The sequence below is a fragment of the Myripristis murdjan genome, chromosome 14 (genome assembly GCF_902150065.1).
Source record: "Myripristis murdjan chromosome 14, fMyrMur1.1, whole genome shotgun sequence".
NCBI classification, from domain to species: Eukaryota; Metazoa; Chordata; class Actinopteri; order Holocentriformes; family Holocentridae; genus Myripristis; species Myripristis murdjan.
Window position 1 is genome coordinate 2,611,747 of NC_043993.1, and position 20,685 is coordinate 2,632,431.

General features: G+C 42.0%; 1 protein-coding gene across 2 annotated transcripts in view; it reads right to left on the minus strand.

Annotated features, from left to right (window-relative positions):
* Positions 1 to 20,685, minus strand: part of LOC115371155 (polypeptide N-acetylgalactosaminyltransferase 10-like) — a 167,673-nt gene that overhangs the window by 6,571 nt on the left and 140,417 nt on the right. For both annotated transcript variants that reach the window (XM_030068331.1, XM_030068330.1), the window contains exons 8-10: positions 11,892 to 11,999; positions 2,315 to 2,536; positions 678 to 794 (exon numbers count right to left, since the gene is read on the minus strand). In XM_030068331.1, coding sequence (XP_029924191.1) covers positions 678 to 794; positions 2,315 to 2,536; positions 11,892 to 11,999 — 447 coding nt within the window. The remainder of the gene's footprint in view (positions 1 to 677; positions 795 to 2,314; positions 2,537 to 11,891; positions 12,000 to 20,685) is intronic.

A 20,685-nucleotide genomic window follows, 5' to 3' on the forward strand; every position in this document is an offset into this window, starting at 1 on the left:
TTGGTATGACACAAGCAATTTATGTATGATTACTTCCAGTGATATGCTGCCTGGAGAATGCCACTTTTCATGACCCTTGATGGTTTTGAAGCAGTTCTCCCTCATATTTCCCTGTTCATTTTATTTTGTATCTTTTATAAAGTTTCTTATGTACAAATAATCAAACCAAACCAAAATGCTACCACAATCTGACACTGACGGTCTGCCAGGAGGAACTTCAAAGGGAAATTGTTTAAAAAACTGTTAAAACTGTTCTAGTAACTTGCATCTGAAGTGGATTGCTTTTTAGTCTTTGGTTTTGGTATTTGCTTGTTTGCCAAATTTCAGTTGTCCTCCAGTGCATATAGTTACCTGTCCATGCATTTTTGATCAACATTTAACACACAATACACCCATAATTACTACTACATGATATTATACTTCCAGTGCAAACATATCTTAAGGTTAATGAGTCATTTATCCTCATATTCAGTGTTAAAATTGTTTCTGATGGTAATCAACTTGTTTCCAGAATTTTCTTGTGTTGTTTTCTTGAGCCTAATGGGCTGATCTGCCTTAGTTGGCCTTTTTTCAACATATTTATAGGCTACTTAATCCCAGAATAATTCCTGAAATAAGTGAAACTGTGCTGGAAACAAGTGGGATTATCTCAAACAAACCTAGCTGAAACTCCTCACCTGCCCGTGGCTCCAGCTCGTCTCACTTCGCCCCTTCACACAGCTCTCCAGGCGGAGGAGACTTCCCGACACAAAGTATTTGCTCTCCATACACATGTCGCTGCCTACGTTACGCAGCTGAAACACACACACACACACACACACAGCGCCACAAAGACAGTGGACATACATTCATTAGTCATGGCCATTCACAGTGCAGGCGTCCTAAAATATTTCAGGGAGTAGAGGAAGCGTCTATACTGTGTACAGGGTGCCAATATGGATTCTAGTTAAATTTAATGCTTTTTAATGACAATGATAAAAATTAAGGCTAACTGTTAGAGGTTCCATTTTTTGTTTTTCGAATCAGTAGTGCAGGTAAGTGTAAAGGACTAAACATCACACAAAATGTAAGGAGAGCTGAGTATGTGGGTTGCGCCCATGAAAAATTTGCCAAATCTTCTCTGCCAATGCCAAACAGCTTATTCTGCCATTGACTCTTGTTTGGTGTTTGGTGGATTGGATGATTGAAGTTTGAAGAAACAAGACATATTGGCAATTTAGCAATTTATTCATTTACCAAACAGGAGCCTCAGTAGCATGTGGAGAAACCATACACAGCCACAACAGCCTGGCACCTCCTGCTCATGCTGGTCACCAGCCTGCTCACACACTGCTGTGGGATGGCATCCCATTCTTCAACCAGCATTTGTCTCAAGTCAGCCAACGTGGTTGTGTTGGTCACTCTGGCACGAACAGCACGCCCAAGCTGATCCCACAAGTGTTCAGTGGGGTTGAGGTCAGGACTGCTGGCAGGTCATTCCATCATCTCCACTCCCAAATTCTGGAGGTAGTCTTTGATAAACCCCGCTCTGTGGGGAGGAGCGTTGTCATCTTGGAGGATAGAGTTCGGCCCCAGACTGTGGGGATATGGGATTGCCGCCGGTTGCAGAATCTCATCTCGATATCTCTCTGCATTGAGATTGCCTAAGCTGTTAGGCACTGGCAGAGAAGATTTGGCAAATTTTTTATGGGCGCAACCCACATACTCAACTCTGCTGCTCATCCCACAAATGCATGTTCCTTACAAATGTGGCTCCATTTAAAAGGGAAATAAACAGGCTTTCCAACTGTATAAGATTTATTGCCATGAAGTATTGTTACAACAAAGAAATAATCTACCAAATACAAATTTCCTTACTTTTTGTGCAATGTTTATATATTTAGTCCTGTGCACAGATCAGTTTTATGTGTTTTATGTGGGAACAGGGTCAACTATTAACTAGATGATTCTAAATGATGATTTATTTATGTGATTTGAACCTTCTCAGTGTCATCAGCCGACAACTTTGTTAACTGCAGTTAAAAGTAGGAGGACTGGTGGTCTGAGACCCTAGGGCCTGTGCTCTGTGTGCCCTGTTAGTAATCATGCCCACACAATAGCATTTGGCCGAGATTTAAATACCACTTAAGTGATGACTAATTTCTCTACATCAAGAAAGACTGTCTCTTTTTATACCCAGTGTCTGACAGTCCATTATTTATTTTAATACATTTCCAGATGGGAAGTCCGACCTGGCCAGGCAGTCAGCTAATACACTCTAATCCAGTCAACAAATGGATCAGTAAAAATCAAACTAGAGTCAAGGAGCTCATACCTCTCCCCAGGCAGCAGCAGGAGGCTCCACAGGCGGGTAATGTTTGGGCAGGTCCCAGGCCACCTCGCTCATGAACCACTTGAAGCTCTTGCAGTTGAGGCTGTTCCTCAGCTCTTTCTGCACCGTCATGTCTCCTGCAGACAGGTGGCGGTACTCCGGCCGACGCTGGTAGATGTACTCGGCGTACTCGTCCATCCAGACCTCTGCCACGCGCTTCAGGTTCTGCAAGCGGAACAAGCGGTTTCAAGGACTCAGCATTTTGAGGTAATAGCAACAGTCAGGATTAGACACAGAAGAAGAAATCCTTACCAAACTCTTCATGGACTTAGTCTTTGATTTTCATTTCCGTGTTATATTTTAAGAAAAAAAAGATCAAGAACTTTCAATAGAGCACATTCATTTTCAAAAACTTTGAATGGTCTAATTTTGTTTTCTCAAATCCTTTGAAGAGGTTTGAAGGCTCTTATGACCTCTCTCTGCTGACTGAGACAGCAGACGGAAAAAGAGAGCAAAAGGCAATGCTGTGTTTAAGCTACATGCAAGTTCGATAACCTCTGATGGATCTCTCCCCTGCCATGAATAAACCAATAAACCAATCAAGAATAATTCTGTCCACAAAAAGCCCAGTATTCGTCACCACTGGCAGAGGAGAGAAATATGTGAGCACCAACTAGCAGACTGGTTCTTCTCCAGGAGAGAAAAATGATACCAACACTAATATCTACTCGCTGCCATATTTTTCGTTAGTTTGCACAGACAGTGAAAACCAAAAATGAAAGCAGTGAGATGTTGCTACTGTAACCTGTTTAATATGAAAGCAAGCTTTCCATCATGAAAAGGTTTCTCATAACGTGAGCATGCTTTGGACCAAAACCTTTCTTACTTAAACAAGAAAGAAAGGCTGCTCTGTGCATGTAAATATACCCATACCTGATTACAGCTGTGTAGGTGGTGAGGAGGGAGATACTGTAGTGATGGAAGAGGAGGAAAAAAGCGAGGACACTGTGTTGCCAGGCAGTGGCAATTCATTAAGGGACTTAGTAATTTTAAAAATGTCTCCTGTATGACTGATTTCAACTCCGATACCTCCGACAGGAACACAGAGAGCCACGCACGAAGCTAATCGCAGTGACGGTGTTTACATGCAGGCTTGAGGAGGATTATCTGTCCAAACTGATATAAAAAGTAATCGGGTGCCAGCTGTCTCCACGCATGAGAGAGCATGCAATCAGCTGCTTACATGTTTGTGGCTGACGACTGAAATGATCTCAGTTTGAACTTGTGCCGTGAGGTCTCCATCTTCTTCTCAACGACCACTGTCCAAGCAGCATGTGCACTGGAGACTAATGACTATTGCACACTGTGTTTTTTATTGCCCAAACACCGAGGGACCAAGGCTAATGACTGCCATTAACCCATGTGGGTGAGAAACCTCGATACAGACCGAATCTTTAGAAGCCTATATGTGGCTCTGTAGCCTCTGAGTCGTTGGGTTATTCTATTAATGAATGAGACAGCGTCATCAGGGTTTAGAAATGCTAATCCAACTTAGACCCAGAGGTATAAAGTAGCTAAGTCCATTCACAGCAATAATGGAGCTTTAGAGTCAGGAAGACTGTCTTATGCTCATGTGTGGCTTGAGTTATATTTCTCACTTGTAATCCTGCCTTTCTCTTCTCTCTCATGCATGTTCATTCATAACTTTACCTTGCTGTCATTGTCTGGGGCTGTCAATTGACTCAGATCAGCTGTTATCGTCACCTGGTCATGGTAAACCAACAGCATAGAAATAATCCTGTTTTGTTAGCCTATCATCTTGCTGCCGTCTTTCTAAATGTGTTTCTCTCTCCCTTTAGTGCTGCCTGCTGCCGCTCACACATCCCACCACCTCCCCATCTTCGCCTGGACCTTACACACTCATCAGTTCATCAGCCTCATCAAATGTCATCAGCCACCTTCAGCACCGCTGTCTGGACTCCATATGGGGATTTTATTATACTGCTGCTCAGGGCTGTTTCCCAATCTTAAAATCTCCCCCGCAGAGTCTAAGTGCCAAAGACTTCATAATCGAAGACGTGCATCCGGGCCAGACTGGCTACCTCTGAACTGAACTGCTGTGGCTCTCCTGTGTGCAGAGTCCACACGGACAGCAGTGCTGCTACTGACAGCCCAATCTTTTTGAATTAAGTATGCCCTTAATCATGGCCAATGTATTTTTTAAAATATATCTCCACACTGCAAAAAGTCAAAATCTTACCAAGAGTATTTGTCTTATTTCAAGTAAAAATGTCTTATTTCTAGTCAAAATATCTCATTACACTTAAAATAAGACATGATCAGCTACGAAATAACTTGTCTTTAGACAATTCTCACTTGTTTCAAGTGAAAATTTACTTGAAACAAGTTAAAATTCGCTAGAAACAAGAAACATATTCTGCCAATGGAACAAGCAAATTTTTACTTGTGACACAAGTGAACAAGTAAAAATTTGCTTTTCACTTGAAACAGGTGAAAATTGTCTAAAGACAAGTTATTTCGTAGCTGATCATGTCTTATTTTAAGTGCAATGAGATATTTTGACTAGAAATAAGACATTTTGACTTGAAATAAGAGAAATAATCTTGGTAAGATTTGATTTTTTGCAGTGCAAAGATCATGACAACACAAGACCTGGACTGGCAATCCCCCCCCCCCCCCCCCCCCCCCCCCAAAAAAAAAAAAAAAAAAAAAAAAAAAAAAACCCACACAGACATGTCTGTGACATTCTACAGATATAGACATCAGTGAAAGGTGTCAGTTACATAATGTTGCCGGTATGCTGTCAATATGACTATCAGCAAATCATTTTCCCTGTCTATTTTTGCTGAGAACTCTGCACCTCACGCAGAGAAAATAGACTCCATGCCAAAACTCGAGCTGACACACCGATTCAGCAAGGCTCAGGCCGCGCCTGAGGCGTGTTGCTTCGGTGTGCAGGCTGTGTGGCTGCACCAATTTGTTAATATGGATGCAAAAATGAAAATCAAGCGGTTCCGCGGTGCGCACACACTGCTCAGGCAGACAGTGTGGCCCAGGCATTATCATAACTTATCTACCATAACAAGCAACTATCTTCTCTCCATTCACTTGTCTCTCCTGATTGAACTGCACTGAAGTCCAGTTTTGAGGTACTGGCACATTACTTCCATTTAGTGAGACATTATACTTTTACAGTACTACTGGACCTCTCAAAGGGAAATACTTGCACTGCCTTAATATGTTGAATTGCAGTAATGTTTTGAGTGCAGAACACTACTTGCAACAAGAGGGTGCCCTCACCTGGAATTGCTGTTTTTCCATCATTCATCAGTCAACTATAAACATGCGTATACCTGTGGTGCATGAATGAATAATGTAGAAGAGTATATTATGCCGACTCTCACTAATTACAATATAAAACATGAATATCTTCCCCTGACCATCTCCAAACAGCCTCATTCCTTTAGCATTTTGCATGCAGATCGGGGCCTTTCACAGTTAAGCTGCCCTCACTTTCTACATGAATAAAGAGAGAAAAGCTGTGAATAACTCAATACTGAAAATAATGAGGTGTAATCCTGATAATCAAACAGCCATTATGAATTCACGCAGAGAACAAGGTTGAGTTCAGTTACAGATGGGGGGAAATATTTCCATGCAATTATATTCTAAAGGGTTAGCCCAACTCAGTTTTATCAACATTCCACTGCACTCCAGTGTATAGAGGCTAACGGTCAGAAAAACAAAGCAAAACAAAGGCCAGTGGCTTTGAATTACGCATTCAGCTAGGCTGCCAAAGCCAGGTCTGAGGTCGAGGCCACATATAATGAATTGTGTTCAGCTGCATTCCAGATTAATTGGAGTTTTAGAAAACTTCTCATTGTGGGCAGACATGTTGAAGAGTGCATGCAACAAAGACATACAAACATAAGTAGCACTTGGAAAGACTGTAAGTTGTCAGATAGTGGCAATAGTGAGTAGTGGTGCCTCCAAGCCCTCTGGTCTAGTGGTCTTTTGTGAGTGGAGCTGATTTGGTTGTAAAAAAAACTTTTCAACATGGAGGAAAAGGGAAGGAGAGAGAAGCCTTGGTAGAGAAAAGAGGCAATGGAAAACTACCAGTTGTCAACCTACATCCACAGGAACACACAGCCATGACGCACCAAGCAGCAGACGGGATTGTATAGTACAAATATGTGTGTGTGTGTGTGTGTGTGTGTGTGTGTGTCTATCTGGCTATTTGGGGTTGAAAAAAAGTGTTGGATCACCCCCGAGAATTTTTTTTTAATTCGCTCATATAATCAACTGCACATCACATAACATCAGCTTCACTTTTCAGTGAAGCTCAAGCCCCAAAACTGTAGTTTTACAGTACATGTGCTGTGTCTGTGCTGTTGGGATTTCATGAGGAGATTCAGTTTCACACCAAGTCACATTTCAGCACTACTCAAGGTCAAGAAGCTGTTTTTGTACTGTAAATTAAACTTCTCCCTGCCACAGATGTTGGAAGAATAATCCAATCAAAATCACTTTTGCTGGCAAAAAAGTTATTTTGTTATTTTTCAAAAGAAGATGATTTCATTTTTAAATTAACACTTCAGCTAATAAAGTAGTGTTAGAGCTCTTTTACAAAAGAGATCTGAAATTTTTTTTTCACATGGATATTGACTGCCAATGTATTATCTAGTCACACTCACAGGTATTTTTATGATTGTTGATATTCAGTTTGGGTATATTATATTGTGTAAATGGTAAATGGTAAATGGACTGCATTTCTATAGCGCTTTTCTAGTCTACTGACCACTCAAAGCGCTTTACAATGTTTTTTGCCTCACATTCACCCATTCACACACACATTCACACACTGACGGCAGTGTACATTGTGTATATTATATTAAGTACAGGGATTACAACAATTAGCAGTATTATTATTAGTAAGAATCCTCGAAAATTTATTTGAGTATTTGATAGCTCCTAGATTGCTAGGAGCTATCTGGAGAGCATTAAGGTGGGCTGGATTTGAGTGCAGTTGATGGTACTGCATATTAGATGTTATCAATAAATGGATGTTATAATGCCATGTTATTAAAAAAAAAAAAAAAACACCCATGCCATCCAATAATCAGTGACTGATTGCATTACTTATAGGTCCAAAGTAGGTCTATTCTGCACCCTGAGCCTACTCACACAATGGCATATTTACTGCTGCTGCAGGAAGTGGCAGATCATGCCCTGAGGAGGGAACACATCCTCCAGGACCATGTAGATTTATTTGCACAGAGTGACAAGTACCTCTTGGGATGCTTTAGGCTACCAACAGCTGTCCTCATGGAGCTGTGTAGTATTTTGGAGCCAGCACTGCGGCGCCCTGCCAGACGGTCCCACACTGCACCACTACATGTACAGGTACTCTACAGCGTGGGCTTTTCTAGTCACTGGAACATTTCAGAGGTAGCTAGGAGGCAGAGTGGGCATATCACGGCCATCCATCAGCCACGCTCTCCAGCAAGTTGAGGATGGAATAAATCAAATGGTCGCACAATACAACAAAATTCCCCTACACAGCAAAAGAGCAGGTCCCATTCAAGAAACAATTCCATTCCATTGATGGTCTACTCACTGGTGCCATAGACTGCATGCACATGTGCATTAAGGCACCCTCTCCAGATCCGTGCCCTTATCTAAACCACAAGCAATACCACTTCATAAATATTCAACTCATTAGTGACTCCCAATTGCACATGACTCCTACATCTTACAACAGTTCTGTGGGCATGTGCCTTGAACAAACTGCTGCAGATGCATGGCTCACTGGTAAGCATCTTTAAGTAGTTATAAATAACAGCAACAGTGGTCTTCTATTCCTATAGTGACTTGTTTTATTAGGAGGCCGAGGATATGCCTCACCAAACCTGAGACTCACCAGGAGGTGTTTTTCAATAAGCGGCACACGCAAACTCCCTCCACCATCGAGTGCACAACTGGCATGCTAAAAGGACGCTGGGTGTGTCAGGTGGCAAGCTGACAACAGCTGAGGAATTCTGTTTAATTTTTGCAAGAACAGTAGTGAACCTATAGAATACATAACCCAAATTCTGGCAAAAGTATTTGCATTTTGTCTCGACATGTTTTCATTGTTTTAGGTTGGCTGATCGTGGCCTAATGTGTCTTGCACAACAACAGACTTGCTGTCCAGGTTTTAAGTGTGTCAGAGATTGTGGCCAGCATTGAGGCTATCTGTGACAGCATCCAGGACGCACTGTTAGATGTGATGTGGGCCAGCTGAACAGGACTGTGCACACACAGTGCTGCTGCAGGGGGAACTGGCTGTGAGGTGCCACATTCTGCCACAGAGGGTGGTAGCCTCAGCGGGACTTCACTTATAAATAAATGATAAAAATCATACAGTAAGAGTTTTAGTGACCTTTTATTTTGGGATTTTCAGGTATGCATGTATGATCTATACTGCAAAAGCAAGTGTTTAAATTTTGAATACAAACTTAATAAAATGTAACTTTAAAATAATCATCTGCTTTTAACACACTGGTGTTTACATGTTCAATGTGCCAGAAGTTCTATGGTTTTACAGCCATAGCTTTTAAATAACATGTACTGTCAGATTACATTAATTCTGAAAAAACATCTTACTTTATGATTGTGAGACAGGAGATGAAACCACTGACAGGGGGCCCACAGGTATGTTCATATGCTCGGCTGATGGCACACCTGAAAGTGCCGTCTCTTCATTAATGGCCCCAATGACAGATCTGGGCACAGATCTGGCCTGCCCCCCTCCAGTGATCAGCGTCTCTCTTCTGTGCTTGACAATATTTTTTTGGCTTCAGATTTGAGGTCAAATCTTTTTTTTTTTTTTTTTTTTTTTTACTTCACTGGTTGTGCAGCCCATTGCCCGATACAGTGTTCACTGAATGAGTAATAGAGTACCGTGCATGTCTTTTCTCTGTTATTTTATATCCACTGCTGATGCTACTGAATATGACAGGTCGTTTGTTGTTCACTTCCTGCAGCAGGACCTCCACCCCAGAACAACCCCCCCCCCCCTCCGATGTTTTGAGTCCGGTGCTCCACTCTCTTTGGACTTTCATTTGGGCATTCTTGACTTCTCTCAACTTTTCTTTTCCATTTCTGTGTGGGATTTCTGCTTCCATGTGGCAGTCCATGCCCTTGGAATGGGGAATGGTGGGGTGTTCACTTATGCTAATTAGGGGCCACTGGCATGAAGTTTCAATTTAGACAGTGAGATTCAGGAACACAGGAACACAGGTGCCAACAAATGTGCAGTTTAAGAACACTTCATGAATCTGACTTTTATTGGGACCTTTGTTAAAAACAAATTTTTGAAAAAAAAAAAAATATATATATATAAGATATTGGTGAATGAGGCCCAGCATAAGATTCTGAGTAAGAGTGGGCCAAGCGTAGACCCTTGCTTAACACCCTTCCTGATCTCACAGAAAAAAAGTTTGGTATAATGCCATCAGCGACAACAGCCTGAGTTTTTCCAAACCAACCATACATTACACTATGAATAAGCAAAATCAAACCAATAGTATATATAATGTATAAATGTCATCAGTGTGTAATGTCTTCGATAAATCAGTGAATAAGGCAGCAAAGTGTTTTTGTATGTATGTATATATATATATATATATATATATATATACATATACACTATATTACCAAAAGTATGCCTTTACTCATACTATGAACTGAAGTGCCATCCCATTCCTAACCCATAGAGTTCAATATGATGTCGGTCCACCTTTTGCAGCTATTACAGCTTCAACTCTTCTGGGAAGACTGTCCACAAGGTTGAGGAGAGTGTTTATAGGAATTTTTGACCATTCTTCCAAAAGCGCATTGGTGAGGTCACACACTGATGTTGGTCGAGAAGGCCTGGCTCTCAGTCTCCGCTCTAATTCATCCCAAAGGTGTTCTATCGGGTTCAGGTCAGGACTCTGTGCAGGCCAGTCAAGTTCATCCACACCAGACTCTGTCATCCATGTCTTTATGGACCTTGCTTTGTGCACTGGTGCACAGTCATGTTGGAAGAGGAAGGGGCCCGCTCCAAACTGTTCCCACAAGGTTGGGAGCATGGAATTGTCCAAAATGTTTTGGTATCCTGAAGCATTCAAAGTTCCTTTCACTGGAACTAAGGGGCCAAGCCCAGCTCCTGAAAAACAACCCCACACCATAATTCCTCCTCCACCAAATTTCACAGTCGGCACAATGCAGTCTGAAATGTACCGTTCTCCTGGCAACCTCCAAACCCAGACTCGTCCATCAGATTGCCAGATGGAAAAGCGTGATTCATCACTCCAGAGAACGCGTCTCCACTGCTCTAGAGGCCAGTGGCGGCGTGCTTTACACCATTGCATCCGACGCTTTGCATTGCACTTGGTGATGTGTGGCTTGGCTGCAGCTGCTCGGCCATGGAAACCCATTCCATGAAGCTCTCTGCGTACTGTACTTGGGCTAATCTGAAGGTCACATGAAGTTTGTAGCTCTGTAGCAATTGACTGTGCAGAAAGTCGGCGACCTCTTTGCACTATGCGCTTCAGCATCCGCTGACCCCTCTCCGTCACTTTACGTGGCCTACCACTTCGTGGCTGAGTTGCTGTTGTTCCCAAACGCTTCCATTTTGTTATAATAGAGCTGACAGTTGACTGTGGAATATTTAGGAGCGAGGAAATTTCACGACTGGATTTGTTGCACAGGTGGCATCCTATGACAGTTCCACGCTGGAATTCACTGAGCTCCTGAGAGCGGCCCATTCTTTCACAAATGTCTTGTTTCACAGTCTGCATGCCTGAGTGCTTGATTTTATACACCTGTGGCCAGGCCAAGTGATTAGGACACCTGATTCTGATCATTTGAATGGGTGAGCGAATACTTTTGGTAATATAGTGTATATATATATTTTTTTAAATCAGGGCAGTCAACATCTGTCAGAACAAATATTGTCTAAATATGAGAACTAATGGCACACATCCTTCATCAAAATCTGATTGATGATATCTACACGGCGTTTGATGAACAAACAGAGTCATTAATCCTCGTCCAGTTTCATCATAAGAAAGAAGTATATTCACATGTGCTGTGGAGACACATGTCTCATGGATATGTTCATCCAAAAAACATGGGTGGACATGCGTTTTGCATTTATAGAAGCCACAAGAGCAGTTTGTTTGGAAGAAGAACTGGGTAGTGAGTATGAGCAATGACAGTCGCCATGGCTAAATGGATAAGTGTGAAATAGATCTCTGTCAAGTGCAGTGTAAAAATCCCATGAGTGCTGAGCACAAAAGATGACACACACACATAAATGCACATAAAAAACACAAGTCTCAACAGACTTGAATTTTGTTAAAATGTTCCATAACTGTGCTCCAACACCATACCTGCTGCAGACTGAGCTCTATTAAAAATAAAGTGCTGAGACTAGGCTGCTGCAAGAGCACACAGCAATACTGTGACAGATCCGCTGTTATAGTGTTGTACTGAGACGGAAGCCATTGTAACAGACTGTGTTGAGACTCACCTTTGCCAAGCTGATTCCACCAGGAATCTTGTATGGGACATACTTCCTGTAGATATGTCCTACCCTGGAGCAGGGGATGTCCTCCATCCGACCACCACACATCCACACCTACAGAGAGAGAGAGTGTGAGTGAGAGAGAGAGAGGCAGACTGGCAATTTTTCTCAGTATGCTCAGGATAGACACAGGACAGGACATTAGGTTCACATACACAAATATTACAGCGCGTCTGCCATAAATAATAACCAGCTACATCAGCACATCCAGCTGAACTTGTAAGTAGAAAGTGGTAAGGCTTGAAAAAGCTAACCACGGTCTCCCAGCTCAAAATTTCAATTTAAGTGTCAAAATAAAAACAACCAAATAAATAAAATGACTGAAACGAAGAGCTGATGTTTTGCTGTTAAATTCAACATTGCCCCAGGTGAGGTGCTGATGGCTCTGAACTTTTTTCCAGAGGGACGCATAAAGCCAGAAATATGAATTGGCTCAGTGAAAGAGGCCAGCAAAAAATCACTGATCCTTGGTACATATTTGTGGATAATATGGAGCCAGACTGCAGCCAGGAAATTTATCAGTTACACATACAATCATTTTCTATGCTATGCTGAGCTGACACACTGCCGTTTCACACAGCAACAGAGAGAAATGGACAGTAGTTTAACACCTCACAAACACTACCTCATACATACAGTCACAGTGGAAGACCCTGGAATGAGCTGATTACACAGGATATTGTACTCAATACAAATGTACACACACACTCATCCCATTTGGAGTGTATGCAAATGTTATGTGTGTGATGAGTAGTGTTGCAAAGGGGTGGAAATTTTCCGGTAAATTTCCCAGAAAGTTCCCGAAGATTCCCATGGGAATTTTCACTCTGGAATATTGGAAATTTTCAGAAGATTTTTGCTGTCACTTTTTTTTCAATTTTACCGAAAATTCCCGGGAAAATTCGGCTCGGGAATTTTGGGAATTTTCGTTTTTCTTGTCATCAATTTGAATGAGGTTTTTAAAAAGTTGCCATGGAAATTTAAGCTTGGGAATTTTGGAAATTTTCATTTTTGTTTTTGTTAACTTAAGGTGAATGGGGCAAAAATAAACAATAATCAATAAAATGAATGTCAACATCAATATCACCATTTTGGAAATGGAAACCCTAATCTCATGAACTCAGGACTCACCTCTAACCCAAAGGCCACAATGCCAGCGTACTGTAAAATCATCATCCCCATACCCAAGTGTGTGAAATAAAACTTAAATATAAACAGTCAATTTTGCATTTTGGTTGAAACAAATATGTTAAATGATTCAATGCAAATTCACCTGTGCACCAAGATTCACATATGCAAATAATTTCGAGCACATTTGATCATCATCAATCAGTAGCCTATACTCCACTAGGCTACAGCACTTCCACTGAGACAGACGATCATCACATCAGCATCACAATTCAATTTCCTGCATTTCTATGCATTTGAAGGGGTAGTTGAACCACTTCATATGCACACTTTAACAATAGTACTGCACACAGTCCTATGCCTGAATTAACACAGTTTGACTCAGCTAGGGAAAATTCCCGAAAATTCCCTGGAAATTCATTAAAATGTAACATGTTTGCATGCATATCTGCTTATAACAAACCAAAATGTTTATTATGTATACATGTATATGATCGGGTGAATGCAGTGAATATAAATTCCTGAAAATTCCCACAAAATTCCCGTTTATTCCCGTTAATTCCCATTAATTTCCAAAAATTCCAATGGAAATTTTCCAACTTTGAAAATTCCGGGAATTTTGCAACACTAGTGATGAGTTTGTGTATTCATGGGTGTGGTTTTGATATATTTCTCTTGCATCTTTTGTATTTCTGAACTCCAGGGCCTCACAACGACGGCCACACAAGACCACTGCTTCTAGTGTCCAACAGTTTGAAAAAGAGCAAAATGTGACATTTCAAAACTATTCTACTTGGAGAAAAAGTCAAAGTACAGCAACGTAGTTCAGCAAGCATACCCTTAAAAAAAAATGTGACGCTTTTGACAGTTAAAGTCTGTTTTGGTCGATGGTGACAAATATGAAAGAGAAAGTGAAATCAGGCGGAAGGGAGGGACGGTCTAAAAAAAGGACGATAAGAGGAAGAGAAAGAACGGAAAAGCTGAGAGAGGGAAAGGAGGAAGAGAAACATCAAAAGGGGGAGTGGGAGTCTGATGGCTAAAAAGAGCGAGGTGTGAGGTACAGTGATGTTAACAGGCTCATGAATCCAGTGTGAGAGAGAGAGATGAGAGGAGGGGGCTCAGAGAGAGAGAAATAATAAGCGAGAGAAAGACTGATGCAGAGGGAAAAGGAAGCATGGTAAGAAGAGGAGATGCCAACACCAAGTTACAACCCACAGACCTGACTTGAACTGAGCAGCACGGCTGGGTGACACCAAGACAAAGACCTTGCTACTAGCTTAAGATCACTGGAAGCCTATGGAGTGTTCAGTCAGCGTTCAGTCAGCGTTTTGTGTGTTGTTGAGTTCACACATTAACATTACACTGGAGAATTTGCTTTGGGGTGGTGTGAAGCTTTCATTGCACTTACAGAAACATAACAAGTAGAGTTGTTGTCCACTCTGTCAACTGTGTGTGTGTGTGTGTGTGTGTGTGTGTGTGTGTGAAGGGCCTTAACCTTGTTGAAACTCAGAAAGTAGAGGAGAGGAAAGACAGTTATTTTGTTATTGCCAATTGTTCTGGACCTTTGACCCTGAATAAAAACTGGATGCAGAGCTTTGAGTGATACTTTTGGTCTACAGTATTGTTCTTTCTTTCTGTAGCACACAAAGTTGTGAGTGTTTGAACTAGATTGCGTGGAAAGACCACTTGAACACATTTTTCTGGATGAAGCTGGGCTCAAACACAAAGAGGAGAGGTAGAGGCAGGAACAGAATTGACCACCGGACCATTGTCCAAGGCCCCGGCCAGCATGGTGGCAATGTGACATAAGTAATCGCGGGGTTCTTCCCTGTCTTGCCTCCTTGGGGCCATAAAACACGGACATCTTCTCACATTTCTGGGTGGCCTTTGGGATGTCCTTTCTGGGCATTTGTGGCAGGATAATGAGCAGGCACAGCATCCTGTCTATGTCGTAATTTGGGACATCAATTTCCACCGCAGTGTCCTGATATGGGAGTAGTTCAACATAAATGTTTGCCTTCCACCACATTCCTCTTTCCTCAATCCAGCGGAAGAGTTTTTCTCTGCATGGCAGTGGAAGGTGTATGGCTGACAGCCCTACACCAGAGAAAATCTCCTACAGGCCATGGGATTGGCCTGTGGTGACACAGGTGTGTGTAGTCTTGCCAAGGCTTGATCCTGCACACCAGAGGGTTTTTCCCCCTGTTGTACTGGGTGGGGAGGACGTTGCCTGTGATGTCGAAGTTCTCTAGTCTGACCCAGCACAAAAACATGATGTTGAGGCTGAATGAATCACTTCCAGTTACATTTACAGTCTACTGTAATGTGCTTTTCATTTACATTTTGTCTTTGTTCTGTGGCCTTTTGCTATACAGTATTTTTTACTGTATTCTACTGCCGAATCCATAGACATTCAGTGCTGTTTTGCTTGTAGTACTTACAGTATGCAATATCTAAACAGTGTTACTGGGTTGTGAATATTTCTTTTGGAAAATGCAAAATGCATTTACTGTACTGTAACAATAAACATTTTTTTTTCTGGAGCAACATAGCCCAAACACTGTGTTTTCAATTTTTTTTTTTTTTTTTTTTTTTGATGTAGTGTGTAATGAGTGCTCAGCGGTGGTTTTATTTTGACTGGCTGTGTGTATGACTTGAAAAGACTGTTTGATTTGTGAGCACAGATAAAACCATTTTGAGGCGATGTTTGATTTTGCAAAAAGAGTCACAGGTTTTGTGAATGTAGTTTGAAAATTGGGTTTTGTGTTTACAGTTTTGAATAAAGGGTGGAAGGTTTTAAGGAATGTGTCTTAACAATTGTGAAAAACTAATATAAAAGAGACAGTGCTGTGTGTGTGTGTGTGTGTGTGTGTGAGAGTGAGAGTGTATGTGTGTGAGTGAGAAGAGAAAGCGAGAGAGAGATTCTGCAGCAGCTCCCTACTCATTTTAATCCGCCTGCTGTGATTAAGACGGCGACAGTGATTCTCTTTTCCTCGCTCACAATATGTTGTGTCGGGAAAGAAAGAGAGGCAATGGAAAAGCAGAAAGTCAGACTTAGGGACACAAAAGGCGAGACAAAAGGGTTTTTAAGACAATAGAGAAATGGATGGTGGAGAAATGAAAAGCCGGATTTAAACGTGAAACAAACAAGGAGAGAGAAAGGAGCGGAGAGGGACAGGTAGTCTTTGAGCTGCGTACAGTCTTTTAATATGTAAATGGGATTTCTGCCGCATGAATGTTTGATGCCGGCTCGGCTGGTGGGGTTTCGAGTGCATGGAGAGAGCTAACACAACATGAAATATACATCAGAACTGGAGTCGTGCTGTAGACAAAACACACACACAAATACACACACAAACACAATATTTTTGACCAACCATTCCCTTTTGACCTCAGGCAAATATGTGCGTGTGTGTGTGTGTGTGTGTGTGTGTGTGTGTGTGTGTGTGTGTGCCATGGCCTGTCTTGATGGAGGTTGTTTTCGGTGGAGTGCAGAACGGATTGGAAAGAGCACCCTGAGGTGGAGGGACGAGCACCATGAGCGCCAATCAGAGTGATGATGCATCTACTCACTGTATTTATTCATTTATTGATTTATTTACTCTGTTTGGCCACACAAGAGTGCTGCAGTTCAAACATTTCAACTCAAACACGACTTTTCGGTCATAAGATAGATAGATAGATAGATAGATAGATAGATAGATAGGTAGATAGATACTTTATTCATCCCACAGGAAATTCGCAGTTTTTCAGCAGTATCCACAGATTACAGATTAAATAAATAAAAAAAAGATAAAAAAAAAAAATAAAGAATAAGATCTAAGTACAACAGAATAAGATCTGAGTACAACAGAATAAGATCTAAGTACAACCCAGTGTGCAAAAAGCAATGTGCAACAAAAAAAAAAAAAAAACAGAAAAAAAGTGTGCATGGGTGTATAAAATGTGCATAGAGGTAGGTCAATGTGCATAAAAAAGAGATAGAAAAGATTTATATTTCATTTGAATTATGATGGTCTTGATCAGCTAATAAATTTGGACATTTGCTCTTGAACAACGGTCAAAGGTGTAAATATGAGTGGTGAACCCAACTCAGCATGTGGACAAGCTGAAAACAACGCACCACGGCAATGGTAAATAATAATCTACATACTGTCATTTGTCTCTCTTGATTGTAATGTGTGTAAATGATTGTAATCTAAATAATTTACTGCTGGCATTCATTTTATGCATCTTTCAGTGAATGATGTCATCGGCCCAACTTTTTAACACCGTAGCAGGTCCGTGATTACCACCCGAGCAAAAACACAAAAAAGTGACCACGATGCCCCCCATGATTGGTGAAAGTCGCTCTAGGTGTAACTGATTTTTTTTTTTTCGTTTTCTTTTTTTTTTTAGTATGTCTGATGTGTGACTGAACAGGTGCCAACCCAGTGGGCAAATTACCAAAGCAACACAGTCACATTACAGAAGACAGCACACCAGCAGACTGACAAGAAAAGCAGCAGGGGGTCTGGACCGAGCCAGGCGACACAACCACAGCAGCACAGGATGATGACAGGCCACAGAGCCAGGCAACAGTCAGGACGAGGGGGATGTAGAGGACAAGGAAGATGGGGAGGGATGAAGTGTGTGTGTGTGTGTGTGTGTGTGTGGGGAGCAGTTATAGAATGGAGTGTGAGAAACACAATCACACTCACACGAGATGTTCATATGCAAGCATATGAGACACACACACAGAGAAAATGAAGGGGCGGAAAAGGAGAACATTAGTGAGGTCCCGGGACTTAATAAAGCAAAGAGAGAATATGGTGCATAAATGTATGAATGAAGCAGAGCTAATGGCTGTGGAAGGCGCAGGAGGGGCCGGGCCATGCAGGAGGAGCAGGACCAGGGACAGCAGGGCACCAAGACAGAGCTGACCTAAAGATGGGAGCCACAGCCACGCAGCAGACACAGAAGAATGGGTTAGTAACACAGAAAACCACATGGCTGAGACTGAGAGTTGAGAGGAAAGTGAAGAGGAGAGGTATCACTGTGAAAGACATCCAAACTGGTAGAGACTAAACTGAAAATGACAAGCAGAGCCTATAGGCAGAGAGTGAGCCTCCCTCAAATAGAAATGATATTATCCATTATATTGGCAATAAAAATGTTAAAGAATTTCTGTAAGCAGACCATTCCAGAGGAAAGGAGAATGATAGGAAAACGCTTGGTGGCCAGCCGACTTCTTTTTAACTCTTGGAAGAGCTGATAGTTCAGCATCTTGGTGTTATTATTTTTATTGCACTGTGTGCTGTTTCAGCCCTGCACCTGTTACTCTGTGTGTGTGATTATTGTTTCATTCATTTCATAGTGACTTCATGCCTCTGAGGTGCTGACTTGAATTTCCCTGTTAGAAGTTTCCCAGTTCCCGGTTGTCTTGAATGCAGCATAAGCTGATGAGCTGTGTGTGTGTGTGTGTGTGTGTGTGTGTTTGTGTGTGGAGCAACATTACAATAAAATTCACTTCAGTCGCATAAATAATACATGTTGCTGGGAGACAAAATCCCACACTGATTAGAAGTACAACAAAGACCTAAAGTATCTGTATTTGCATACAGCTACAAATAAATATATATTACAAAAAAAAAAACAACTTTCAATAGTTGAGGCAGTGCATGGGGTCCTGCATTCAATTAACTCCACACAACAAGACAGGATGTCATGACAAGTCAGGAAATAATGTTTCAAGTTGCCCCCAACACAAACTGGACTGACTGACCTTTGACAAAATACGGTCAAAATCACAGATGGTTCACTTTTTTTTTTTTTTTTTGTTAAATCACTACTTCTGAGCCACTAGAAGTGTGTGTTGGTGTGTGTATCTGCAGAGACATCTGCATATGTATCTACAGCTCCCAGCCAATAACAGCTGTTATTGGCTCATTGCCATCCTAAGAAACAAAAACTCACTGCCAGCAGTGAGTTAAGCTGGGGAGGAGGGGCCAACATTGAAAGACAGAAACCAACAAATCCTTCTCATTCTGTTTTTAAGTCCTCCATACTTGGACCCTGCATCATTCTGATCCACAATGTGTTAAGTGACAGGCAAGACAATTCCTCATTTGTAGCCCTCAAGTTACATTTGTTTCACTTTGGCTTCCACTAACTGTTTGATGACGGTGATGATGATCATGATGTCACAAAATTGGTAATTTCCCATAGTCATAGTCTCATAATCATTTAATTGATAATCTCACTGGCAAGCATGTTTTAAACTTTTTTCTTTTGCAGCTTGCCACAACACATAACTGTGTTTGTTTATTCTACAACAGAAACACGCTTTTGACCTCTGACCACCAATCTAATCAGTTCATCACATGGACTCTTGTGTCAAATTTGAGGAAATTCCCTAAAGGACTTCCTGAGATAACACACTCACAAGAATGAGAGGGACAGACAGATGGTGTCACATCTGCATCTGCAGCCTCTGTTACTCCCTCCATTTCCAGCTCTGCTCCTCCCTAACAGATTACCACTCCCCCTGTGGCTCTCTCTCTCTCTCTCTATCTCTCTCTCTCGCCCTCCCTATGTGTGTCGGTGTGGGTGATTGCCTGAGTGGAGACAGGTGTGTTGGAGTCTGAGCAGGACGTCACCAGCTGCTTCACTTCCTGCAATTAAGATGCCCTATTTATTCTCAGCCAGATCCACACTGCCACATCATAGTCTCTGTCACAGTCAGTACACTTCAAGCCAAAACCTGTTTGCATGTAGCATTCTGTTGTTGTTTACTCCGGGAACTGATCCTTGATTGTTCTCCCCGCAGATGCAATTGCAATTTTTGCATCAGTCCTGTCTCTGGTCCGTTTGTGTTTGCACTTGGGTCCACCTGCTAGTAGCCATATAACAGTAAAGTCTGGCCACAGTAGCAGCAAACACAGATCCCCTCCAACAAGCCCTCTCCGGGCAGGGGGCTCTACTCAGCCAACATGATCAAGCACTCCAAAATCTTTTCACTCAGGTATTGAAATTTACACGGATAATCCCAATATGCAGAGCCAGCTAGCTCAGTCAGCCCCGAGACCATCTCCTCCTCTTCTTTAGGCCTTTGTTCTCCCTCCAGAGCCATACGATGGTAACCTAGGCACTTGCAGAGACTTTTAAATGCAGCGTTCACTTGTCTTTGATCAACGGCCTTGTACTTACTCGACAGTGGTGTGGGAGAAACAATCATCCATCTGTTCCTCATATTCCAGATTTACAGATGAGATGAGAAAAGTTTTTGACCATCCTCTGCTAAAAGGGTTTCTTCCATCCGACAAGGCTCCCACTCTGTCCCAGAAAAGGCAATCAAATTCTACACACTTGCAGCATAGAATGGCTGGAATGAGGAGGCTCTCCATGGCGCGTTTCAGAATGCACTCAACGAAAACATCAAGGATGAATTGGTGTTCAGAGATGAGACAAGCAGTCTTGTCGAGCTCATCGTGCTCTTTGTCTGCATAGATAACGGTCTCCAGGAGTGTCAGAGGGAGAGAGTTGGTAAGGTAGCAGCTGCCGCAACATCCTCCACTCCCTTGTTCAGTTCCTACCTCCGACTGCCTCTCTTCACAAATCTGTTTCAGAATAG